This window comes from Alosa sapidissima, chromosome 4 (assembly GCF_018492685.1).
Source record: "Alosa sapidissima isolate fAloSap1 chromosome 4, fAloSap1.pri, whole genome shotgun sequence".
Taxonomy (NCBI): Eukaryota; Metazoa; Chordata; class Actinopteri; order Clupeiformes; family Clupeidae; genus Alosa; species Alosa sapidissima.
Window position 1 is genome coordinate 3,054,754 of NC_055960.1, and position 16,071 is coordinate 3,070,824.

Sequence of the window (16,071 nt, forward strand, 5' to 3'; positions counted from 1 at the left end):
GGATTTATATTGAGTGTGCCTCTCTTAATAAGATTGTTTGGTTAATGATTCCTTTTTGTTAATGATAATAACTCTGGAAGTGAGTGACAGGAGTATGTTGGCTATGTTACAGTAATTTCCCATCCTAACTATATACAGATAATTGCTAGCAGCAAGCTTTAATCAGTAAAAGCACATTTATTTTTGTTGGACTACCCTGGCTACGGTGTCCAACAAAATCATGAATGGGTATCATGAATGGGTCCCAAAAACTATTATTTTATACACTTATTTTTTCAGCCCTTGCTAATACTTTAATTTTACAGCATTAAAACATTATATGGAAAGCAATGTTTGGGAATTAATATCTTAAAAAGTATTACTCATAGCCAGCCCAAACTAGGATAGAGGACAAACATGTTTTCGGTTTACCTTCTATGGCATGCTCATTGATTTTCTATAAAGCCCTCGGTTTTTTAAATTTTTTTTGTATTAACTCATTGAATGCCGCGCTGTTTTCGGAAGCTTTGGCCCAGAGTGCCAGCAATCTTGATCATTGTTGACGATTTTTGTAGAGCCACAGCGTATTCTATGTTATAGCTATGGACACATACTATGGCTTGTTTGAAAGGTGAGACTTTAAGCTCTCAGTGGGTACAAACCATTTATTTCTACATGCCTCTGTTCCTAAGAAATCCCAAGCTAAACAGTGGCTAGTTTTCATAAAAATCGCTGTTTTATTTCTAGAAATGGAGATGTAGCGTCTTTGATGAAATATGAAGTGTTGCCTGTAAAGTTTTAACACGCTCTGGAAATTCACAATTTCGTCGCCGTTTTAAAAAAAAAAAAAAAAACATAGTCCAGTCCATACAACTTCATTTCAATTTCGAAAGAAATACTGGACTATGTTTTTTAAAAAAAAAAAACGACAACGAAATTGTGAATTTCCAGAGCGTGTTACTCCACACTCAGCAATCGGACTCCTACGGACTTTCCCCTGAAGATGGCAGCAAAGATGGCAACATTTCCGGAAAGGTACTGGCTTGATGAAATTCATTCTGGACTTTCTATCCGACCACATAACCTATCCGACCACAGACCTCGGGTAACTTCGGTTTGACTTTAGGGACCCTCTACTCACTACCACGTAAGTGTAATGTTGTTTGGAACTGTAGAAGAGGTATAAAAATAGCGTTTTGTAGCGGCGAAATTATATGCCTGTGTCACTTCCAGGCTAACGAGTTTTGACTAAAAACGGTAACATCGAACTTTCTCAAAACACATCCGAATGTCATGATTTGGATGTCAACTAAACGTATATGTACTCCCAATCATCCGTAAATTGATCTAAAGTGCATTTTACTCCGGATAATTCCTTTAACAGTTCAATGTATGGGTATTTAGTGAAGTGCCAATATTGTACCATAAATAAATAGAGTTAAAAATCATTGTTTTGACAAGAATGAAAAAGCAGAGGTATACAATACAAATCTTATTCAGTCTGGATTCCCATCCTTGCAGATTATCTGCATTTGGAAGATGTCCACCTGCTATTCATTCTCAAAGTAGGGGCCAGAAACTCTGCTTTGTAGACAATAGTCTAAACCACTGCTATTTCTGGCAGATCATATTCATGATAAAGTCAAGAATTGCTAGAAGCACTGGGGCACTGGGGGAAATATATGCTTTAAAAATGCCATACAAGAAAAATGCAGTGTTTGAAAGAGACTGAAAACAGTGTTGAACCTCCAGCCTGAGACTGTTTGATTGTGTCCACTTATAGCATTACTTTGCTAGGATACTATAAATATCCATCTCTCATGCCACTGTCAGTCATGATAGTTTAGTTCTTTGGTTCTGACAGTTCTTATTATATGCACTCACACACACAAAGGTTGAATTCTTTGTGGTCTAAAACAAGCAGAGAGAATGAGAAAAATAGAATGACACCACAAAAAGGAAGCAGAAATAGTCCACTGTTATTTCAAATTATGTTTTTTTGTGATCCTTATGTTATCCAAATAAAGACATGAACATTTAAGATTTAGGACTCTTGTCTGATGGTGCAAACTCAGCAACAACGGCTACCTCAGTCCAGGCAGGTTGTTGTTATTCTTAATTGTATTAATTAAAACATCATTACACTGTGGTGTGCACTTGGATATAGGCGTAGTGTAATATACCTGTGCCAATTACAAACACTCCCTGCCCAATTCTGATTTATTTACAAATTCATGTCACCATTGGTCCTGATTTTTGATTTCACCTTCACAGTTCCCATTCATGTAAGAAAATGGTCACTGCTCTTTGTTCTCCCTCTGGAATGACCCTGAGAGGTGAAATTATATCTATGGACATACATTTATATGCCCATATTCCTAAAACTTACTATCATACCAGGTTGAAAATAAACATAAACCTTTTGTTTGTTTTTTTGTGCTGCAGCGGCGGTCATAAGAAATAACACAACATACCCTGATTAACAATATAACAGTCAGCCAGAGGGGATGTGGCCAGCTTCAATTATGTGTCAACAGTAATTGTTTTGAACAACAGATGAAACTGCTTATTCCTTTCAAAAAAGCCCTCCTGGCAAACAGTCCTGAACCTGTGGAAATATTACAATCCCCTAATATTGGAATCTCTTGCTTGGCAATGCCATTGATTGGATCTACCCAATTCTATCAGAGACATATTCTCCCATGTGCATAATGGGCTATATTTTGGCGATCTAAAACGCATGGTCACTGGCAAATAGTTTAAACAAATTCGGGATTTGTCCAGTCCACATTGGGTGAGGTTTACCGTATTTTCCGGACTATAAGTCACACTTTTTTCATAGTTTGGCTGGTCCTGCGACTTATAGTCAGGTGCGACTTATATATGAAAAAATATATAATTGAACATGTTTTTAAATGTTAATTCATATTAACCGACATGAACCCTACAAGAAACATTATCGTCTACAGCCGCAAGAGAGCGCTCTCAAATGCACAAGTTCTGTGCACTTTCAGTCAGAGATTAGTGCTTGCATTATGCCTGAAACACACGTGCATACCTAAATCCTCAAAATTATGGCTGGGTTTCTATTTATAGCCAATCTGTAGATACAATAAATGTATCTACAGATTGGTCAAACTGGTAAGCCTAATTCATTTTCGCAATTACCTAATTGCTACCTCATTTAAGTACAGTAAATATTTACAGTAAATAAACTAAACAATGTGGAAATACATAATTAAATGAATGAAACCATGTAGAAATAGCCCCGGCTACATAAATAACCTACATATATGAAGCACTGTGGAAATGGAAAAATAGATAAATCAAGCAATGTGGAAATACATAGCCTACGTAAATAAATAGAAAGACAGAAATAAATAAATGAAGAAAAAGAATTAAGAAATACATACTTGAACGTATTGATAACTAGTTTCATGACCAAACTGTACATTCATCTATTCATTTGTAGGCTACATCTCACAATTTATGTCTGCATTTACTGTATTTGTTTAATGGAGTAGGTATAGCTGTGTGTGTAAGGTGGTCTACTTACTCTGAAGGCTGGGTAGGGTGGCATCCTCGGGTTTGGTTTTAAGTAGATGAGGCAACCGGGTATACCTGTAGCCAAACCCACAACCCTGAGCAAGGGGAAAAACACATTACTTATGTCCTTTGTCTCTTACGTCCAATATCAACTTACATGCTCTTCCAATCAAAGTGCAGCTACCACACCCACAAAGCATGGTTCATTGAATTCTTGTTCATTATTATGGCAATACAATCTGCACACTGTGTGCGTGCAATACAAGTGACCAACAAATCACTAGTTGAGGGAAGAAAAACTCCATAGAGGGACATCTCTGTAGCCTTATGTGATAACCCTGTTATTACAACCAAAAAATACAACTTAGGTGGTTTACGAGGTCCCATTCAGCCGACTAGGTTAGCATATTAGCATGCGTTGGCAGGCTAACTACCCATAGTAGGTAGCTTAATGGCCTCCTATCACTCAGATGCCCAATACACTTCAACTTCAAAGGGAAACCCTGCTAACTATCATACACCATGAAAATATTGTTTCTGTAGACACTTGTGTGCACTACCTATCTACTGTGGTGACTGCAAAATACATGCCTGGATCCGCATTCCTCAAGTATACTTCTGACGTTATGCAGTGGTTATTTTACCCACTGCTATGCGGTATGTCTAGATATTTACAATGTGTGCCAGTGTGTGTGTCTGTGCATGTATCTGTGTGTGTGTGTGTTATTTTTGTGTGTGGTATATGTGTATATTGTATATTATATTATACAAACATTGTATATTGGCTGTCAACCAAAAATTAGTGAAAAAAAAGAAAAAAAAGAAAGAGTGACAGAACCAAGAGTGTGTTGTGCTTGTGCTGCAATGGCGGCATAATGAGAGCAAATGAGAATGAATGGAGACCACAAACGAAGGCAGCAGGAGAAAGAGTAAAGCAAGAAAAGAAAGGAAGACAAAGAAAATCTTACCTTCCAAAAACGCACAAGGATCCAATTTGTCTGAGCCCAGGGCCTCTGCTCATAAGGAGCCAGCAGATTCCTCATCATCGCCACACGTCTGTGGGGAACACACACACACACACACACTGCTTACAAAATATGTATCAGGTAAACACTCAAATGTACCTAGTCTAAATGTATTTGCTCCAGGTCCTATTTACTCCATGATCACTGAGCACAAAAGTGAGTTAACTGGCTTATAGCCACAACAGTTACAAGGTACTTGATGAGACTGTAGCCACCCTTTTCTCCACAGTTCTAGTCGTAGTGCAAAAGAGCCTTGCTGTTAAAACTCACTGATCCTCTGGGATTCGTTCCACAGCCCTGAGGGATTGGGGGTAGCACACATAGCTGGCAAGAGCCTGCATGAGAGAGTCTTTGATGTCTGGAGAGGAAAAAAACAACAAATATGTTTGACTAGTAAGCAATGGCATTCTTGAACAGTCTTTCAGTTTTTATATACCTGTTTGGCCACAGACACCTAGAAAGGTCTTAAAAAATCCCTACAGATTGCCTGAACAGACAAGATATTTACCAGGACAGACTGATGAAGAGTGTAACTAATTTTTGCAGGTTAATCCATAAATATCAAAAGCAGAGGCCCAGCACACAATAACAAACTAATTTAGGCCTGTGCTCTATAAATTCCTCAATTCTATCTGACTGAATCATACTGGGCTCTTGTACTGATACTGGCTACGGAATTTTGAAATCTCACAGCAGGTGGCTAATTGCTCTACTTTCATTGCAGCCATCATTTATAATCTTGCCCACATTCCAATTGCCTGCTGTAAGTCAAATGGCTCAGAAATACTGTATGGTAAATGTCCTCGAGGAAACATGTCATCAAGCATGATGCCACGCTATAACCATACAGGACATTCTTACCTGTCCCCACTATGCGTGGATCTGCAAAGTGTTTAGCAAGAATAGCAGCAAGCTGAGTGAGTGTGTCCTCATAGCCTGTAAAAGAAACCAAACATCAGGCAAAATAATCATCACCTGTTCTGCAAAACGAACTGATCCTCAGGTTTTCCATATTTACCTAAACCACACTGTTTTTTCCAAGCAGTGTTCTATTCATTTACAACAACTCATGGTAATAACAATTTAGACATTGCTTTTAGACATTTAATATCAGAATTTAGGCATATCCTAAATCAAGCCAGCTACATTAACTCTGTGGAGTATAAGATACATAAACACATACAATAATTTGCACTTCCTCAGTATATCAGCACAATATACTGTACCAGCCATTTGATTCTGTCACAAAATAGCCATGTGCAAAATGAATCAACCCCCAAAAGATAGTATTCTAGCAAACTTAATACTTCATACACACCAATAAACTATTTTGTTAAGCGCTCATAACACCTCTCCACTGGTGTCTTAGACCATTCCTTTTTTCGTTCTGTTGAGCAGCCAAAGGCTTAATGAAATGTAATGAACGCTAAATAATTTATACGGTTAATATTGAAAATGGGTTGAATGATTTTACACATTAATGTTTTGGGAGAACACAAAGTAAACTCAAATTCATGTTCTCAACATTATTCAAATATGTGACCCCGACTCAGAGTTCACTAAGGCCGTAATAAGTAATATATTATCATGATATTTCCCATAAACTACAAGAATGAAGATGGAACAGACAAAGAGACAGAGAAAAGGAGATAGAAAGGGGGAACTGACCTGGCAGCTCGTCCATGCTGTTGGCTGGGCTAAAGTAGTTTTTGAGGGCACTGTAGCTGTTCATGGCCACATTGAGGTAGAACTCGGGGGTGAAGGCAAACAGAGAACCAGTGTTGTCAGAATGCTCAATTGTGCGAATACACACTCGCAGCAGCCAGTACACATCCAACATTTTCTCCTGTAACACACACATATACTTTAGAGCACAATACTAGGAGTGTAGGTACTTATCATGGTCTTATGATGTAACAGAGATATTAGCTTGATCTCTTTATGTCAGTGGTGGAGAAAAGGACTCTCGACAAAATGACAATACCAACTTTTTATGACCCCATAGAAATACTGTCAAGGATGGCTACCATTGAATCAGATCCCATAAAAATGGGCTTTTCAGATCTGATACCAGGGTATCCAGAGCTTATCTTACTACTACTTACGGTCACATTTGATTGTGGTTAATAACATGAAGGTACTGTACATCTAAAATGCTGGCAACAGTACAATTGTATTGTTCTACCTTAGAATATATGGTGGCATTGATCCAGGCCAGCCTTCGACTCAGGTGGTTTAATTTCTCTGCAAAAACCTTCTGACTCTTCAGAAGCTCATCCATTATGTCTCCTCTCTGCAAATGTAAGGTACACTATGAAATCTTGTAATACTAATGATCAGTAGTAGTATTGTACACTGGTGAGAAGGAATAGCAATAAAATAACTTTATATAGCATGTCATGTATATACTGTATGTATATATGTAAGCTTATATATGTGTGTATGTAAAATGCAACATACTTGGTATCGTTCAAAACAATGATGGTATATATCAACTGAGGTGGTATTAAATATTTGATCGTTTTAAGTAGGACAATACAGGACGACACCTACAATTGGCCCAATTAGTTTCACTGTCCCTACCATCTTTACTCTACAATAATAGTGCATAAAGTGTATGAATGTACTGGTTTACAAGCTGCGGTTGGAGTGAAGCAGAAGAGTGCTTACCCTGTTGGGACATCTGGCTATTTTCTCCTCTGTGTCTTTAAGGGCCACAGCATATTCATGTACATCATCAGCAACAACTACCATCTGAGGACCACAAAAACAAGCATAAGAACATTACTGACCAAGAACCATAGCAAGGAGAAACAGACCATTAACTGGTTTTCTACAGAAGTTAGTTTTACTGCAGGTTTTACGAGGTCTATAGCCCGGAAAACCAGCCGAACTTAGCCCTGCCCACAACATTTGAGCTCAGGATGTTCGGATTGGTTCCGTTGTGGAGCAACTATGCCCAAACCAGAGCTGTTTAGACCAATCAAATTTGGCTTTGTATGATGATGGACAGATGAGCAACACTGCCTCCTCCATCACGTCATTTGAGCATGCTTCGGTTGATATCTTAATTTGGTAATTTTGACAAAAAAAAGAGGCCGACCAAAATCGACACCCCCCTCCCCCTGTAAAACTGTCTGTATCTTGGAAAGTATTGATTTTACATAAGAGTAATTTTACAGTGTGTCTCCTGGATAAGATAGGTACACCTGGTAATTTTTTCAGAATTTTTTGAGACCTAAGTGCGTGGGCCCTGGTTGAATTGACGTGGAATGACCCACCTGTGAATCATATCTGTCAACCATTCATACCTTTGAATCATACCTGTGCTGTGAAATATGTGAAAATGAACTGTGGTTTTAAGGGTGCCACTCTGTGAAGCAGAGGACAATATTATTGCCATTACCAAGTTCTGTAAGAATACAGAAACCAGGGAAAAAACATTGCTCACGCTGGCCTTCGTGTCTGCAGCCAAAAACAGACCAAACAACATAAATGTCACAGACAATCTGTTTTAAAGCCTAATCCTTATCTATGAAAATCATCGGTGTTGATAGAAAGGGACTGTGGATGTCCATTTTCTGGTCTCTATTCTAGCATGTCTGGTCTATTATTACCTCTTTTCAATCCATTATTATTTGATATTTCTTTTGTGAAGAAATACATCTATCCCTCATGTTATGTTGGTGTCTGTCTGCTCTTCTCGTGACTACGGAGGCTGCAATGATTACATATTCCAACTAAAGGGGCGGGTCTCAGCAATAGGTGCGCTATGTCAGTCTAGAAGCCTAGTCTCACTTGTTTGCATGCTAATTATCAAGAATTATGATCTATAAGCTAAACAGAAAACAAACAAATTAAACACCTATCACTGAGCAGGTCAAAATATTTTGCTAGGTCTACTTTCAGATTTGTTGCAAATAGCTACATGTGGCCTTGGAAAGGTCTGCACTCCCTGAGAATGACATGTCTAACCATCAGACACATGGAAAATATAATGCTAACTGCTCAATAACTTGTGAACAAGCAATAATTTTTCAAGACAACATTAATGCAAAATTCCTTCCACTAACCAAATGTTCGGTTTAGAGTGAACAAAATATTGTTAGATTCAATTCGATACATGGGCTTATATTGATGGCTATTCAAAGTCAAAGTCAAAGTCAGCTTTATTGTCAATTTCTTCACATGTTCCAGACATACAAAGAGATCGAAATTACGTTTCTCTCTATCCCACGGTGAAGACAAGACATATTTTACCAATTTAAGTCCACAGACAAACATAACATTCAAGTAAACAAAAAAAGTAAGTAAATAAGAGGGCACATATAATAATGAAAAAAATAAGAGCAGCAAAATTTGGTTTAAATTGTGCATAGACAGTCAATAAAATACTAGTGCAAAAGTCAGGCCAATAAAAGTTTTAGAACTATTAAGTTCATGGTATGTAGAAATGCCTTTTACTGTGGCTGAAAAGCTAACTCACAATTTGCAAAGAATTATATGTTGTCTTGTTGGTACAATGTTTGCTTTTTTAGAGTGTAACATAGCCTAATTATTGGGGAAAAAGTATTGAACACAGTTGGCTTTGCCATAGCAGACATATTTGCTAGTAAATGTGAAAATGGTCATTGCTTTGGGATAAGTAAATAGATACACTTGGTCATTCTGCTCCAGATCAAATGCATTGCTTGCCTACTTACAACTAAGACATGTTTAGGCCTTAAAGATGCATTAAGGCTTTTAAAGTAAAGTGACTGCTGAATTGGTACCGGCAGGTTTGGGAATAGAACCCCGGCGACTGATTGGCAGGCAGCGACACTACTGCTGCTCCACCATGCCTGCAATCAGACATCCTAAACAGCATGAGATCTGTGTAGACCTTGCATGATGCAGTGTCTTTATGGGAAATATAATCCATCCATCCATCCAAAAAATTGCTTTGGATAATCAGAAAGGGAGATTTTGTCTATATGGAGATAAAGAAGCTGTCTCAAGAGGGATGTGCTAGATATACAGTATTATATCTGCATATGGCATAGCAGGTGCTTAAGTAAACATTCTATAGACATTTTGCAGATTGTTTTCTTTAGATGTAAGAAACTGATTCCCATCTCCTAGACCCACTGATATCACATCGATACTAACTTAGTTTTGTGATAAGGTAATAATGCACATAAAATACACATAAAAACAGAGGAAACAAAAAGCCAACAGCTCTGGTTAGGAGTGGCAAAACAAACAGGCCACAGACACCTTCCCTCTGCTCAATGTTTTCCCATCTCCCTCTCTCTAGCCTTTTCTCTTCTTAAAGGAAACAACAGGACACTTGCATGGCCTAAATGCCATTCCACTTACCTTGCCCAGCTGTTGATGGACACTTAAATTGTACATCATCACAATCCCATCCAAGATCTCCAGAAGCGACTTCTCTGTGATTGGCTGATCCGGCTCTTCCAATGGTCGCCCCAGCAACAAACCATCGTTGCCATGGTTTCCCTCAACTGGTGGAGGTGGTGGTGTGTGTGGGGGGTCGGAGGAGGGGGGGGGGGGGGGGGTCGGGGGAATGAGGAGTGTAGGGGGTGGGGCGGTTATTCCCATGCAATGAATCATCATGGTGAAACCACAAAAGCTGAAACCAGGTATCCTGTAGGTTTTCTTACATTCAAATTAAGGAATACTAAACTACAGATTTATTTACATTTCTTTAAAATTATCTCTTAAAATCCAGCAACACACATTCAACTACACCTATGTAACACACACACACACGTATACTGATGTCTAAAAATAAATAAATAATAACAGAAGCAAATGTATAGAAAACACTCACTGTCTTCCTCAGTGCGTTGTTCCACAGCTAACGTGCGAACCTTAACCTTCTCAGGTGGAGCAAGGGGTCGACGTGGGGTCATGAGGCTGACAGCAGCTGTGCTTAAAAAGCGGTTGGCACGGCCCAGAGTGGGGGAGCTCAGCCAGCTGGGCCGCACAGGGGCACCTCCGGTCGCCGCTGCTCCAAGTGGCCTCTAGGTAAGGAGACGGTAGCAGTAAGAATGAACTGTTTAGAGTTTAACTAATTTATCTTTAGTTATCTCTACTTAATCCCACTTACTTAAATCAAGTTCTCAATTGGTGTACTTTTGTCAGTATACTTTAATGCAGTGCGCTGTGTGCATTGTGTGCTCACTTGCATAGTCTGTGAATTTCAAAAGGGTAGTGTCGTCTCAAATTAAACACCAACTGCACTTAACAGAAATGATGATTGCAACATTTAAACATGATGCTACTGGTGTCCTCTATTTGACCATTACACGGTCGTACTTTGTCAAAACCTGAGCAGTTTACTGTATGTTATAACTTGCTTGTACATGTGTGTTTCATGCTGCTGCTCCAGCCTCCTCAACAAAGATTATCACAAGTTTGAAAATGGTCCCTCCCCTCCCGTTATATAGCCAAGACTAAGATCAAAAACTGTCCAGCATTCCACACTTAACCGCTATGAGTGGACCATTAAGGTACTCTCAACGCACTTTATATCATCGTAATTCAATAAAATAAAATTAGATTCTTCAGGCTGACACTGTGAACTGTGTCTGTGAAAGGTGCTGGTTTTGTTGAAGTAGTGGGGTTCACAGTTCCTTTAAGCAGCATCTCAATGAAGCTGAGCCCTCACCTGGGCTGCTCCACTCTCCTCATCCTCATCTAGGTCATCCATAGATGAAGGCAAAATCTCAGATGGGTCTATGATGATGTTTGCCTTGGAGGCCAGGTCATCTGAGGAAGAGGAGTAAGTCATGGAGATTAGATATTGAGATAACATTCAAGTTCAAGTAGTAGTGTGTGTGTGGGGGGGGGGGGGGGGGGGGGGGTCAAGTGGCAAGAGAGATAGAGAGAAAAATAGGTTGATTAGATATGAGGTGAAGAGAATGACAGTACAGGTCTGCATACTCTTAGAAGTTGGTCAGTATTTCACCGTCAATGCCAAACTTCCAGAGCCGCCAAAGAAAGAAGAGTAGTTATGAGTCACAAGAAGTTTTGTTGACCTTGTGACCATGCCTATATGGCGTGACCAGCTCAGATCCTTGCTGATGTTAGTAGGGATGCACGATATATCGATAGCCAATACATTATTGGGCGATAAGTGAAAAAATGAAAATATTATTATTGTTCCGGTAACAGAATTCTGGCCGATAATTTGCGCCGATATTTTTGAAAGCCCCAATTTCCCAACTAGGCATACATAAGGCCCGTCTGGCTACACTGAGCTACTTGGCTATATTTCTTCCTCAAAATAATGTCAGCTACTGTATGTGGATGTATTTCACCAGTCTAACAAGATCTGTGGTTGAATCAGTGCTGCCTCGTGAATGATCCTCCGTTTAACCTAAGCAGACAACTCTAGTGATGTAAAGTGCAAACACACAAGCGGCACCTGCTTGTGTGTTTGCACTTTACATCACTAACCTGGGGAAACAAACAAACAAACTCTTCGGTGGGACGAGTAGATAAGTAGTTCTATTGTATTTTAGTATTATATTTGCATGTTGTTAGCTTGGGTTTTGTATAATTACAGAAACATATGTTAACCATTCCTGCTTCAGTTCCAGACAGGTCATCATTACAAGTTATTAAAACCTTCGGGGCTAACCCCTTTCATTTCTGCTGCAGCAGGTTGTGCGCAACAGAGTAGACGGACACAAGATACAATCCGAGGAGTTGCCGCTTTATTCAGTTACCCGCAGTTTAAACTAAACATAAGTTTCCCTCAAAAACTCTGATTTGGTCGTCGGTCACTAGCTTTTCCCCAGCTTGTGGCCGTTAATCTGTGTTGAGCGTTTACTCCATAGATAACGATTCACACACTGTCACTGGCCACTCACTCGCAACTCACTGACGTCAGGTTCCCTTAAAGGAGCCACACATAGGCCTAGGCTACAGCTATTTTGTTGACTGTACCATTGAGGACTATTATGAGTTCTGTCCATCATTGCTGGTAGGTAAAATTACTGCAATTAAACCATGCTTATTAAATGCCGCCCCCAATTCACTTTTTTTTCAAGAATAATATTATTGGTTATCGCATCGGTATCGGCCACAACAAACCAATAAATATTGGCACCCCTAAAATTTCATATCAGTGCATCTCTAGATGTAAGTTCCAAGGAATCTGTAGCAGCTGACTCTCTCCACCACTGCTGTGCCCCCAATGTAGATGGGTGTAGATTGGCTCCTCTTCCCGCAGTCTCCTGTAGTCCACTATCAGCTCCTTGGTTTTGCTGATGTTGAACATCCTAACACCAAGATATCAGGGTTGCCACATAAGCAAACTTAATGATGGTGTTTGAGGTGTGAGTTGCCATACAGTCATGAGTGTACAACGAGTACAGCAGGGGGCTTAACACACATCCCTGCGGTGCACCAGTGCTGAGTGTTAGAGTGGAGGAGATGATGTTACCCAGCCGTACCGCCTGTGTCCTGTCAGTCAGGAAGTCAAGGATCCAACTGCACAGAGAGGAGCTGATGTTCAGGTCTCTCAATTTCATGATCAGCTTGGATGGAACTATGGTGTTAAAAGCGGAGCTGTAGTCAATGAAGAGCATCCGTACAAAGGTGTTTTTATTATCTAGGTGTCAGAGAGCAGTGTTCAAAGCAAATCCATTGTATTGCATTGTTTATGGACCTATTTGGCTTATAGGCAAACTCTAATGTAGGAGACAGGGAGGATGTAATATGATCTTTAACTAACCGTTCAAAACACTTCATAACAAGGCGGTTATCGTTAAGGCAGCTCACTGTTGATTTCTTAGGGAGTGGAATGAAGGTGGACCTCTTGAAACATGCAGGGATAACATACTGAAGCAGGGAGAGATTAAAGATTCATTCAGACACCAATCAACCAATCCATCATCTAGCTCATTTTCATGACACTGGTTGTTACAGGCCATTTCGGATCACACTAAAAAAGGTACATTGGTCCAATACCACCTAAACAACAAGATCTTAGGATGCTTTCATGTAAATCCTAAAGAGTTCACAGCAAGCAAAAGTGCCTGCACAACTCCATAGCTCTATTTATATCAAAAATTGTCCCATCATAGCACAACACTCATAGACTAACTACTAAACCATTGTAGAAATCAGAGCGATACGATTTGATTGGTTCCACGGGATACAAGGGGTAAAAGTAACATGCATCATTGCTCCTTGCCAGAGTGTCTCGCAGAGACAATTCCATTGTAGGCAAGACCAGTATCTAGACTTAATGCCTTTGTCATTAATGAAATACAAGTTTTGGTCTACTGGTCGATGGCTGATTATTTAATACATATGATTCAAACATCTGCCATGTGAAGGGGTAATCAGGTAACTACTAATCAGGCACCTTAAACATGCCATCCTGTTTGGTTTCACCTGAGTTGTATAAAGGACACTGCCTCTTCTTAATTGTATTTACCACTCACACAGCCAAGGTCACACGAGCCAGCAATCATTGGGTTTCAAAAACTGAAAAGTCTGCACTATATCAATTTCTTCTGACAGAGGACATCCTCAACACATGTATAGTATAAGTATAAGTATATATACTCTTTTGATCCCGTGAGGGAAATTTGGTCTCTGCATTTATCCCAATCCATGAATTAGTGAAACACACACAGCACACAGCGTACACACAGTGAGGTGAAGCACACACTAATCCCGGCGCAGTGAGCTGCCTGCATCAACAGCGGCGCTCGGGGAGCAGTGGGGTTAGGTGCCTTGCTCAAGGGCACTTCAGCCGTGCCTACTGGTCGGGATTCAAACCGGCAACCCTCCGGTTACAGGTCTGAAGTGCTAACCAGTAGGCCACAGCTGCCCCAACGTACATGATGAGTGCCAAACTCACAGGGGTCCTCACACAGCTCCAATACAGGGATAGTCTTTTGGAATACTCCTTGGTCACATGACACATAGCAGTCATGAAAAGCATGCCACACACAGCATTCACAACAAAGCAAGTTTATGCCATCCTTCCTGACATTTTCTTTCTGACCAGCTTCAGAATGAGAAAGATCAGTGGTGGTCTGCAAGGAAGAAGCACATGGGAACCAACAATCTCTGCGCAGTGGCGGTATCGTAGCCTATGAGGTTTATCCGAGGCGCGATTATTGCTAGTTGAAAAAAAAAAATTTGGGCAGCCGTGGCCTATTGGTTAGCGTTTCGGACTTGTAACCGGAGGGTTGCTGGTTCGAACCCCGATCAGTAGGCACGGCTGAAGTGCCCTTGAGCAAGGCACCTAACCACTCACTGCTCCCCGAGCGCCGCTGTGGTTGCAGGCAGCTCACTGCGCCGGGATTAGTGTGTGCTTCACCTCACTGTGTGTTCACTGTGTGCTGAGTGTGTTTCACTAATTCACAGATTGGGATAAATGCAGAGACCAAATTTCCCTCATGGAATCAAAAGAGTATATATAATTATACTTATATACAAAGGGCAGGCACTGACTCGGCCAGGAAAACAATGGTGGAAAATATAGGCTATAATTTAGGACACATACAGTCTCCCCTTGCTTGCTTGAACATGTGGGCACAGGGAAGAATCATTCACACACACAAAAATCCTATTAAAAGGGAGACAGAAGTTCAATATATAAGACTGCAGGAAAGAGAGAGAAAAAAACAGTGAGAATGACAGTGAGGAAGGGAACAGAGATGTGTTATGAGAGGGTGTGATTTATCAGAATGTGACACCACGTAACAACCACTGACACAGAAATTGAGTTGTAACTCAAGTTTGACACAACACCCTCAAACCTGCTATATGCACACTTCATGGCACTAGCTTCTAGCTGCCTGCCACCAACACTGCTATTGGCTACAGCTACACACATACTATTGGCAACAGCTACACACATACCCCTAGACTGCCACATCCACCCCTCCATTTTAGAATGCAGACTTCCCATTGGCTAGACAAATATCACATCAGGCACACAACAAAAGCCACACACACACACACACACACATTTCAGGTGATGCCTCTTCCCTCCCTCTTTCCCATCACTCAAGGCTGACACACAGGGCTTCACTGCTCTTGCTGTTTCAATTGTGGCTGCTGTTATTACTGTCTCACAGAGCAAAACTACCTTGAGAGGGATCGATACCCATCTGCATTTGCACTTGCTGGTGCTCTAGCAGAATCCATTTCATTCCTGTCAATGCTGACATCTTTACGAGGGCACTAATCATCCTCCAACTACTCAGCCCACTTCCGCATGCAGTGTACTGCTCACAAATGTTTCAATCTACACCACTTTAATTGTGAAGAAATACTTCCTCTCTGATTTTGTTTTGACAAATTGTTTTAATTTTCAGATCTAAGCTTGCTATAGTTATTGATGGCAAAAACAATTCTCAGTAAACATGTCAGTAAGCTCAGTAAACCGTGCTACCAGCAGAAATTATATACAAAAAAAGTCCTACAGTTCACCCACAAAGTCATTGGGATTTGGAACATGGTCATTCAGATGTCCATTGTGCTTAAA

The 16,071-nt window shown here is 40.3% G+C and overlaps 1 protein-coding gene and 1 pseudogene across 4 annotated transcripts in view; one reads left to right on the forward strand and one right to left on the reverse strand.

Moving 5' to 3' along the window:
• Positions 1-16,071, reverse strand: part of LOC121707433 (E3 ubiquitin-protein ligase RNF123) — a 120,560-nt gene that overhangs the window by 78,138 nt on the left and 26,351 nt on the right. For all 4 annotated transcript variants that reach the window (XM_042089988.1, XM_042089987.1, XM_042089989.1 and 1 more), the window contains 10 exons: positions 11,224-11,324; positions 10,384-10,576; positions 9,909-10,054; positions 7,221-7,304; positions 6,736-6,843; positions 6,219-6,396; positions 5,412-5,486; positions 4,821-4,908; positions 4,494-4,581; positions 3,536-3,620 (listed from right to left, as the gene is read on the reverse strand). In XM_042089988.1, the coding sequence (XP_041945922.1) occupies positions 3,536-3,620; positions 4,494-4,581; positions 4,821-4,908; positions 5,412-5,486; positions 6,219-6,396; positions 6,736-6,843; positions 7,221-7,304; positions 9,909-10,054; positions 10,384-10,576; positions 11,224-11,324 (1,146 nt within the window). The remainder of the gene's footprint in view (positions 1-3,535; positions 3,621-4,493; positions 4,582-4,820; positions 4,909-5,411; positions 5,487-6,218; positions 6,397-6,735; positions 6,844-7,220; positions 7,305-9,908; positions 10,055-10,383; positions 10,577-11,223; positions 11,325-16,071) is intronic.
• Positions 14,642-14,794, forward strand: LOC121708130 (annotated as a pseudogene).